At 35.8% G+C, this 10,701-nt stretch overlaps 2 protein-coding genes across 2 annotated transcripts in view; one reads left to right on the top strand and one right to left on the bottom strand.

Moving 5' to 3' along the window:
• Positions 1-98: 98 nt before the first annotated feature.
• On the bottom strand, positions 99-3,258 carry LOC111456429 (transcription factor UNE12). The gene is made up of 6 exons (XM_023098284.1): positions 2,649-3,258; positions 2,198-2,317; positions 2,005-2,070; positions 1,501-1,566; positions 962-1,039; positions 99-801 (listed from the first exon to the last, which is right to left on the bottom strand). The coding sequence occupies exons 1-6, from the start codon at positions 3,024-3,026 to the stop codon at positions 571-573; spliced, it is 939 nt and encodes a 312-aa protein (XP_022954052.1). The 5' UTR covers positions 3,027-3,258; the 3' UTR covers positions 99-570.
• A 1,132-nt stretch (positions 3,259-4,390) lies between these two features.
• The window catches only part of LOC111456028 (guanylate-binding protein 4), a 10,110-nt gene continuing 3,799 nt past the window's right edge, over positions 4,391-10,701 (top strand). Inside the window, exons 1-9 of the mRNA XM_023097727.1 lie at positions 4,391-4,917; positions 6,022-6,124; positions 7,182-7,251; positions 7,358-7,396; positions 7,486-7,603; positions 7,686-7,743; positions 9,117-9,181; positions 9,799-9,805; positions 9,892-9,952. Of these exons, the coding sequence (XP_022953495.1) occupies positions 4,832-4,917; positions 6,022-6,124; positions 7,182-7,251; positions 7,358-7,396; positions 7,486-7,603; positions 7,686-7,743; positions 9,117-9,181; positions 9,799-9,805; positions 9,892-9,952 (607 nt within the window). The 5' untranslated portion in view covers positions 4,391-4,831. The remainder of the gene's footprint in view (positions 4,918-6,021; positions 6,125-7,181; positions 7,252-7,357; positions 7,397-7,485; positions 7,604-7,685; positions 7,744-9,116; positions 9,182-9,798; positions 9,806-9,891; positions 9,953-10,701) is intronic.

Below are 10,701 nucleotides of genomic sequence, written 5' to 3' on the forward strand. Positions count from 1 at the left end.
AAAAAAAAAAAAAAAAAAAAAAGCTCTAAATCCATAATTTAACCTTATTTTTTCCTCTTTTTGAAACTAAGTACTACTCTCCATTTCAAACTTCTGCATTTCCTTGTAAAGGCACATCATCCAATAAAAATACACCAAAAGAAAAGGAAGAATTCTTATTCATATTTTTACAGGGTCCCACAACCCACTACATAACAAAGGTGCTTTGGTCATATCCCACCACTCCCTCCACCCATTGATGCAAAAACAAGAAAAGAAGAGCATATCAAGTAAAGCTTTGACAAATTCTCCTTGCTTTAGTTCAGCTTGTCAAGACCTGAAAGGCCTGCTTGCATCTTTTAGGGCATTGACATTGATCCATGTTTTGACAAAAGCTACAAAAGTAATCTTAAAAAGCAATATAACTATGGCATCTGACTTTGATTGCAATACCAATACCCACCACAAGTGAAGGGGAACAACCATGAGTGTTGCGACGACAAGAAGCAGCCATGGACCCAACACCGATCCGTAAATTTTCTCTTTTCTTCCTTTTTTTTTACCCATTTTCCTTTAAGGATCGTGGCGATTCTATGGAGGAGGATTACTCTCTGGCTTCACAATGCTCGAGCTATCGGGCGGTTGCGTGTGATAAATCGCCGAAGCCAATGAGATGGGCATGATGCAGAGTGCCTTCGATTGAAGGAATTGCATCGCAGAACCCACGTTTTCTTCCATAAGCTTCGCAACTTGTCTCTCGGTACCATCGTTCGACCACTTCTCCCACGCAGGTTGGTTCCTACCACCCTCACTTCCTTCTTCCTAGGATGCAATAAGGATAGTAACCAAGAACAAATCATCAAGATACGACCCCATTTCATAACGATTTTGTTTTCGGATATCAAGCAGCCACAGAAACCCAAAAGTAAAAACACTATCAAACAGACTTTAAAGTCAAAGATTTCGTTATTCATCTCATTACCTCAACTGATGATAGTGGAATATCCGTTACAAGTGGTGCCACCGCACCAGCTCCACCCAATCTACTCATGCTTAAAACCTGCAAAGTTGATAAATGCAACATTGGATAAATACCTAAAAAAGTAGGATATGAGAAGTGACTGTTACATCCGAAAAATGAGGGAGAAAAACGGGCAAAACTCGAACTATGAGCACAAGCAGTCACTTTAAATAACAGCCACAGCCATACTTTTTAAGTTTATTAGCTGCCTCAATCCATCTAAAGAGTGAAATACGCTTGCATAAGGAGTTGGAAATTAACTGGCTCTACAGACTACAGTACTCGAACGATCAAGTTCGTTTAACAAGAAATATAAGTTCAATTTGATTATGACTATATGATCTCTAAGATGATTTTTTTTGTTGCTTCAGTAGAAACATTTAGACATTGGTCAATTCGACCCAGAGAATACAGGGATTGAATGTATAAACAATCTTCATATACGTTAAACAGCAAGTTTTAACCTATCAGGTAAAATGTCGGAAGGAATATTACTTCACCTTTACTTGGAGACGTAGAAACTTTACGTAGTCCACTATTTCATCGAGCATTGCAGCTCTATCCGTCTACCCAAAACGAAAAATGAATCAGTACCAAACTAAGATTATGCATCCAAGAATGGAAGAACAGATGCAATTAATTCGGGAAACATTAATGAAATTAAGAATCAGGTCAATAGGGTACTCGAGCATCCACGAAAGTAAGTGGAAGAGTAGACATTAACAACAAAATAACACCCCCCACTCATTTTAGAGGCAAAACGCATTCATGCTTAGATATGATTTGACGGGAGCCCTCACATGGGCGAGGGGAATACGAGTTGTAAGGGTAATTCGAGCTATTGACAATTAAGATCTTAGCTATGTAGGGAACAATCACCATATGCTAAGTCCTTATCGTCCGATGTTTTACCAGGTTTTCTAAGTTGTGGAGCCAAGAGCTTGAAAATACCAACAAGACAATCATCTCAATAATTTCAATGACTTAAAATCATAGATAATCACCTTATTGACACTCGGAACAAGCTCCTGCAAAGCCCGGATTCTCTCTGCAATTCTTTCTCTTCGTAACTGTAACAAATAAATAGCGACGAAAATTACTTCAAGAAACCTAGAAGTGCTGCAATAATATTTTGATACAATAATCATCTAGCAACAGCGAACCGTTTCTGGTTTCCAAAACTGGCATCTATCATACCCGCTCTGCAATGCTATGTGGATCAGTCGCCTGTCCTCGTCTTGCTCGTACCCTAGGGCGCATCGTTGGTGGATGCGGTGCTGCACCCATAGTAGCATGCATTTGTTGGCCTTGATAAACCTGCAAAAAGCTTAAAAGAGAGTCACTCAAGGCATTCAAACACTCCAAAGATGTCTGAAATAAATAGTTTGCATCCACTCTGTCTCAAGAGCAAAAGAATGGCAATACATCAAACAGAACTGTCTGTAATTTCCAGTTTCTCTTAAGCAAGACACCAAAAACCAGAAACATCACAGCCATAAGTGATCATAGCAGTTCATGTTATTTCAAGAAGAACACAATAATATGAACACATAAGAGAAAGCATAATTCTATCAGTAATTCAACCATAACTCTACCAGCACATAGATTTAACTATATGAAGCAACAATAAAGAGAATCATGAACTTACATTTTTCACAGATGAAGCTCGAACATCAACAACCTCACCACAATACCTCTTCCCACTTCCAGAAGCTTCCTCAGCCTTAAGAAACCCACTCTTCCCTTGGTCCAAGCTCAACCCCAAAGGAAAAGGGGTTCCGCCATGGAACCCTGCACCACCGACACTTCCACTTCCAATCGTAGAGATGTGGCCACCTCCATCGCCGGAGCTAAGTTGAAGCATCATCGGAGCCTGACCGTGAGCCGCCGCAGCAGCAGCAGCAGCAGCTCCTGCCAATCCGCCGTCGGTTCCAGCTAACCCTTGCTCCGCCGAACCGAAAGGGGAAATCCCAAGAATCTGCTCGAGGAAATCATCGGAGGGAGTCTCGGAATGATTGTTCGCCATGGAATTGAAGTCGAGCGAGGCGAAACCAATGGATTAAGAACAGAACGGCGGTTTCAAATAGCATCTACATGCAAGAGAAAGAAGGAAAATAGAAGTCGATGATTTTGAGCTTCTTGATTTTGTAGTGAGAGGAAGCTCAATTTTGAGCTCGATCTTCTTGAAGCTTCTACCTCTCTGCCTCTGTGTCCGTAAGTTCTTGGTTTCAGTTCAGTTCTACAGAGACGAAAAAGAAGGAAGCTTTATCCTGCTTAAAAATGTCGCTACTTTGTCTAAAAGGGACTACTTTTTCCTATATTTACATTTCTACCCCATTTTCACTTTCTTCCTAAACGCCGTCGTTTTCTCTTCCACTCAAAAACCCGTTCTTACCACAAACAAGAAAAACCCGACTGGACTCTCAGACATGGAAGAACTCCTTGTTAGAAGAACACGACTCTCGACAATGGTATGATATTGTCCCATTTGAGCGTAAGCTCTCATGGCTTTGCTTTGGGCTTCCCAAAAGGCCTCACAAGATAATATTCCTCACTTATAAATCTATGATCATTCCCTCAAGTCGCTGATGTCGGAATTTCATCATCCAACACTCCTAAACCTATTTATTTGCTCACTGATTTTTCTCCTTCAAAACGAAAGTGATTACAGTCGAGATTCATTCGACTGAACTACCCTCCTTATCCTTTATTTCTCGGCTGAGATTACCTAGTCGAGTCAACTCGGTTTCGCTAGCTAAATTGTTTGGCTATTTCCTTTCACCGAAACCTATATCCCCTCCAGTTCTTGCTCGTTATTCTTTCACGGTAAACAAAAGACTCAACTCAATATTCATTCAACTGGTCCGGAAGCCAAGTCAAGGCTTACACCTCCACACGAAAAATTTCTCAAATATCATTGGTTCTTTCTGCGAATATAAATTTTTAACTAAATAAATAAATAAAAGTAAACTCAAAGAGTTACATCCCCCGTGTAAATACGGTTAATTTGAAAATGACATTTATGAACAATTCAAAGTCTTATCCATTAGGACTTTAAATTAATCAAATATAATTATTTCTACGTATTTATTTATTTATTTAAACCAATATAAACCAAAACTCATAAAATAAATAAAAATAATAATAAAAACTTTAATTTTTATTTATTATAAAAGCATTTAATGAATTAATAAAAATACGATAATAAAAACAAAAAAAAAAAAATTAAGTTGTGAGTGGTGACTAAATAATTCAATCAAAAAATTATATTTGGTATAAATTTTAATAATATTGAAAATAATCTGTCGTTGGAATTAATTGAAAAATTAAGTTTTTAAATTAATAGTAATTAATATTATTAGGAAAATAAATGGAAAATGGAGTTGAGATATGCGTGGATTAAATTGAGAAATTAAAAGAAATCATTGACTTGTTCCTCCTCTTGGAAATGTGAAGCATTAATCTTTGTGAAATCTCATTAATCATTCTCATAAATGAATCCATTTTGAAGACAAATTTCAGACTTCAGCTCTCTCCATAGATCTCATCATCTCCTTGTCTTCTTGAATTCACAAATCCAAGGTAACGTGTTTGGAAGATCAATCAGAGCTCGTTTGCTTGTATGTTCTTCTTCTTAGATGCAAAATCCAAATTCACGCAGCTGCATTATTCCTTTCGTATCTCCATTTTTCATGGTTCTTCGTAGATCCCCATTTTTCCCCCAAACCCAAAATGTGTTTCTTCTGATCAACACTGCGTGATTTACTGCCCCTTTCATTCTTCTCCGCCTTCGTCGCATTTGGAAGATAGCTGACGGAGGGTTGCTTAGAGATGAGAATTTCATCGAGGGTTTTCGTGTTTTTGATTCTCTGCTCCATCCCCTGGCGGTCTTTCGCGATCGAGAACTTCCGGCAACCGTAAGTCGTTTCAATTTTTTTTTCTTCTGTTGTTTTGAATCTTGATGGTCGTTGATTTGTACTGATTTTGGGAGCTCCAGATGGATTGAGATCTGTTATTCTTGGCATTTGAGTTGCGTAGAAGTTCTTGTTTATTTTCATTTATTATGTTGTTGACTTGTTGTTGCGTAGTTCGCTCAGTTGGTTAGTGCTACAAGATGTCTGCCTTTGGGGACAACTCTCCGTTTAAGTTTTGTTTAGAAGGTATAAAAGCGAAAAAAAAGGGTTAACTAGAAGATTCATGATTAGAAGATGCTGTGTCTGGAACATGAATTCAAGGAAGAAATTTTTGTAGGAACATTTATCATATCACTTAAGAAGTAAATGCATAGAAAAGCGAGACCGAAGTTGGTGCAACGATAGCTTAGAGCTACGAAAAGAAACTTTTCTACTCCATATATTTGCAGTTAAGGTACGGGAGAATACCAGGGAATGCCTATCAGCTACTCCAATATTTGTGATTGTGGGGAGATGTTTTAGCTTTTAAGTAGATGGGTAGTCCAAGGTTCACAGAAGAACCTGTTATGATACATTTGGATGGGAAAGGATAACTATTTGGTTTATCTCCAATTTCTGATGATATAATGTTATTTGTACACCTACCTAACTTTGTTGCTCGATTCTGAATATTTTGTTTGCTTAATTTTGTGTGATTTATTTGTTGGTTCATGAGCATTTTTCTAACTTAGTTTTGAGGAGGTATCAAAGATAAAAGTTTTATTTAATTTTCGAAAGCGTTACTTTTTGTTCATTTTCATGTTTTATTTATATGTATTATCTTCAATGAATTAATGATGGACTGCCAATTAATTAAAGTGAGAGAACATTTTAAACTTTCAACAAGGTCTGACCTATGGGACCTCTGATATTAAACTAAGCTTTATACTTTAGCTTACGATGATTTATTCCATAATGTGTTTCTTTATCATGAACGCTTGGATATATCACATGCTGTACAATATTTCGTTCATTGGTTGGCCATGATGTTCAAACCTGTAGCATCTGTCTTTGGAGTTGTTTATTTCCTTGGTAAGAAGGACTAAAGCTCGTTTTAATCACTTGCAGATTTCCTATTGTGGAACCTGATCCTGGCCATACAAAACTTCGCCTTTCTAGAGAAGGTTTAGAGGCTATTGAAAGAATAACTAATCCAATTGCAGCTGTTGCGGTTAGAATGAGATGCTCTTTTGTGACATTAGTACTTGTGGCATTTTCACATAACTTAAATGAATGGATATCTTTGAATTGATTCTTGAACCATTATTTTCCCTTGTATTTTTTTTAATGTGGAAGTTTTCCAGTCCTTTATTAGGAACCGATGATGCAGGGACCATTTCTATGCATATTTTCTGGTTTCACATGCATGTTTTGTAGTTTAAAAATGATGGCTTCATGGACGAGGACCAGTTTTACTCATGTTACTTGTATGATGGTCCCTCCTGCAATAAATGTTGATTGCTAAACCTGCATTTCAGAAAGTGGCTTCTCTTTAGCTACAATTTAAAGAATGCAGTGGATATGATTTGCAAGGGCGAGAATGAAGAAGAATCTAATCATAAGTTTTATTTCATGTCCGTTGCATGCTACAATGCATGTTTAAGAGTCAAGATAGATATTTTATCTTTTTTTGGGGGGGTTTAAATTATAAGTTTTGTTTCCAACCTTTTAGTGTCTATTTAGTCCATGTAATTGTCGAACAGATTCGTTCACTTTAAAGGATATGTCTATTTAGTCCATATACTTTAAGAAGATTATAGGCCCATAAACTTTTAATTTTATGTCTAAATGGTTTCTACCTTGAGCCTGCTAGTTTAATGCTTATTACCAAATGCTTGAACCTGCCTAAAATTATTTCCTCTCATTATCCTCAAATAATATAGTTTTTGTGCTATGTAAATGTTAAACTAACATAGACAATGATAGGATACAAAAATGCAAAATTGAGATACTTATTAGAATTGAATAAAGTATAAAGGCCAAATAAATGCCACTTTGAAAATTCAGGCTCTAATAGAAGCTTTCTGAAGTGCAGACATAAATAGACAACCTCAAAAACATAAGAACCACAGTTGTAACTTAACCTTTTTTCTTTTTTCTCTTTTTTTTGTAGCTTATGGTTAGTCTTCTGTTTATTTTTTATCGACGATTATGAACTTTATAGGTTCAAGTTTTGGTAGGTAATATATATAGTCTTGACTGTGTTATCTTTTCTTTCATATGATCAGGTCATTGGGCCATACCGATCTGGGAAATCTTTCTTGCTTAATCAACTTCTCTCACTTTCTTGCTATGAAGGTGCGTTAACTCCTATTAATTTGTACCATTTCTCTTGTTTCAAAAATTAAAGATCCTGTATATATAAATATCATTTATTGTATAAATCAAATGTTTTGTGTTCCAGGTTTTGGTGTAGGACACCAGCGTGACACCAAGACAAAAGGTAAATGCAGTTGCAATGATATGGTGGTTGTGGATGTGTTATATTTACTTGTTGGTTTTTTATATAGTTTGTCAATTTGTTTTGCACAGGGATCTGGGTGTGGGGTACTCCTCTGGAGTTGATGATTGATGGAGTCAAAACTTCTGTTTTCTACCTTGATACAGAGGGATTTGAAAGTGTTGGAAAGTCAAATGTATATGATGATCGGTAATCTGAGTCCGTGAATCATTTTTAGCACTAGTTCTTGTTGCTTATTCCCTTTAACAATATTCCGTTTTGATGTGTGCAGGATCTTTGCTTTGGCAACTGTTCTGAGTTCTGTGCTTATCTACAACCTGCCTGAGACTGTGAGTCATCATGACTTCTTATTTTCTCCATCATGTCAATTGTTGCTCTTGCTTGAAACCTAATTTTCATAGCTAAAAAGAATTCGTAGTTTTATTTTTTTTTAATTAGAAGACAAGAAGTGAACGATAACTATGCGTTCCAAGATTTAATTATCTTTCATGTTTTATGCTTATTTAAGCGGACATGTTTATTTTGATGAAAAAGGGAGCTTCCATGGTGGTAAAATTTTGAGACACGAGAGTTAGGTGGAAAATCTATTAGAATAATGTGATCAGTTAGGACTTCCACATTCCTTGGATCTATATAGTTGTATCACTCATACTCGCCTCCAATGACTTAGCTTCACAAAACCATTTGAGCTATTCCCGCTATTAGTCACAAACAACTATGTTATGGTCTCGATTCTTCTCTAAAACATAGCCTACTTATTTGGAAGGGTTGAGAAGAATGCTAGATAGTTTATTATAGATCTTTATTCTTTATAAGCAAAATGAGGCCGAATGAATTAAACTCTTGACTTCTTTCTCAAATGGCTTTTTCATTGCTCTTGGATGCTGTCTTTTTCTCTTTGTTTGTGAAGTTGAAGTGAAAGGTTCTATCTGTAATGGTGAGAGATAGGGTTTGAAACCAAAATTAATGAGGAAAGTTCGATGGATTCATATATGCAAGCCTTATTTTACATGCGTGCAATGCTTCATACGTATGAGATTTTTGTATTGGACGCATTGCTTCTATTTTTCTATGCAAAAGTTTGATTTTTGCAGCTTTCATTTTTATGCTAGTCGCATCTCCCTAGAGTACATTTTGAGGCATTTCAAGTCTACTAGGCATAGATGTGATTTTGCTGAAACGTTATACTCTAAAATTACAAGTTAATACAACAAGAAAACGATAAAGAAATACAACATATATACAAAAGGATTTGGCGTGACCTGAGGATGTGGCCACGAGCAACACGCCTTGAACAAGCATGACTGTGATACATAGCTGTCATTATTTTTGTCCAGTTCAAAAGTTGTTCAGATATTGAAGTAATATTGAACATGTTGCGTTTGAAATACTTCACTACTCTCCTTGACCTCATTGTTGCTCATAGTTATGAGTTTGCCATTTTTTGGTTATATTATTTATACCCAGTCATGAACAACCTTAGGTTGGCTTGGCTTTCCTTCAAGTTGGACTACTGTTAACAAATATTTGGTGATATTAGAGAATGCATAAATGTAAGCTATCATACACCATGTATCTGCTTGATGTTAATGATTGTGAACTTCGGCTTTAGTTCCTATGATACTATCATCCAGTTCAACTGAGCCAATGTTTTTCTGACATACCATTCGCGCTACTAATGTTTTTGCCTTGATTTCTATAGATCCGTGAAGCTGATATTTCTCGATTGTCATTTGCTGTTGAGCTTGCTGAAGAATTTTATGGGAGGTTTGCATTTTCTAAATTTATTTAATCAATTGTCTTTTTTTTTTTTTTTTTTTTTTTGTTAAATTACAAATTTAGTTCCTAAACTTTGAAAGCTGTGTATGTCAATTTTTATTGTAGTACATCCTTAATTGTTTACATGTTTACTTAAATGTTGACCTGAGTTGTTGGTTGAACTAACTAGTAAGGATGTAGCATGATGTGAGAATTGGTCAGTTGAATAAAGTAAGAGCAATCAGACAAAAACAATTTCGTTCAAATGTATTCTACCCTCTTGGCTCTCACCCCATCAAATATTTTTGCTGGCCCACCCTTATTTTATTCGATTAACCTATTTCAGTGTGCCACTCCATGCCAAAGTGCCAAATCATCACTTGCTTATCCAATTAGCATGCTACATCAATATTTGAGTAATGATATTGAAGATTGTGACTTAATGCAAAATCAAAAACTTAGGAACGTGATTAAACCTTTTAAGAGTTCAAGGACTCATAAGCTCATTCATCAAAGTTTAGATGCTTTTGTAAATTAACATTTTTTTCTTGTTGGGTTTTTAAATTTCTTATGTTGCAATCTGACTGTTACATGTTTTATTCTGCACGCTGCTCGTGGGCATGTAGAGTGAAGGTAGTAAACTTCTAGCCCTGTTTTAGTTACTTTCATTCTTCCTCCATCACACCTTATAACGGAGATCTGTTACTTATAATCTGTAGGGACAAGATGTTGCCTTTGAGCCTGCTAAGTTGCTATGGCTTATCCAGCGTGATTTTCTACGTAGGTTCCCTGCTTTCGTGGCTTTTGCACACAGTTTTCAAGTTATCTAATAATTCTGCATTTTTTTATTTTTTATTTTTTTTTATTTTTATAATCATAATTTAATCTTTCAAATTGATCCAAATTGATCACATCAGCATGTCATATGCCGTTTGATTAGTGGGAATGAAGTATGCTTACTAGATAGACGTCAGTATATCCATATTAGTTATATGAGAAGGCAAAGGTGCTTGGTATTGAAGTATACTAAACATACTTGACTATTAAATCTAGATGGAGTCGTTTTCCTTTTGAAGAAGGTGATCTTTGAAATCCCAACACCGTAGGCCTAGTTCTCTTAATTGTTCTTAAAGCCAACTAATATTGCTTTAAATGTTTGATTTGTTCTGAAACAATACATTTTTTTGTAAGAAAAATTCACTTGCACCAAGAGAAATGAAATAAGAAAATCAAACTTACCAGACTATAAAAAATATAGGCCCAAGCCACAAAAAAACTTACTAATGGGAGCTCCAATTGTCACGATCATAAAGAAGCAATATGATCTTAAAAACCATAGCAATTGGTTGTAGAATATTATTGACATTGACTGTTTACTTTGGGAGGCTATTAGGTTTAGTGCCTAATAGCCAGACTTCTTATGTCAATCAAATAGAGTAGTCTTAAAATCCTCTGGCTATAATGCCGTTAATTGGTCTTGTTACTTGTTTCTTGTTTTTTTTTTTTTTTTTTTTTTTTTGAAAAAAAAA

Source organism: Cucurbita moschata, unplaced genomic scaffold (assembly GCF_002738365.1).
Source record: "Cucurbita moschata cultivar Rifu unplaced genomic scaffold, Cmos_1.0 Cmo_Scf00018, whole genome shotgun sequence".
NCBI classification, from domain to species: Eukaryota; Viridiplantae; Streptophyta; class Magnoliopsida; order Cucurbitales; family Cucurbitaceae; genus Cucurbita; species Cucurbita moschata.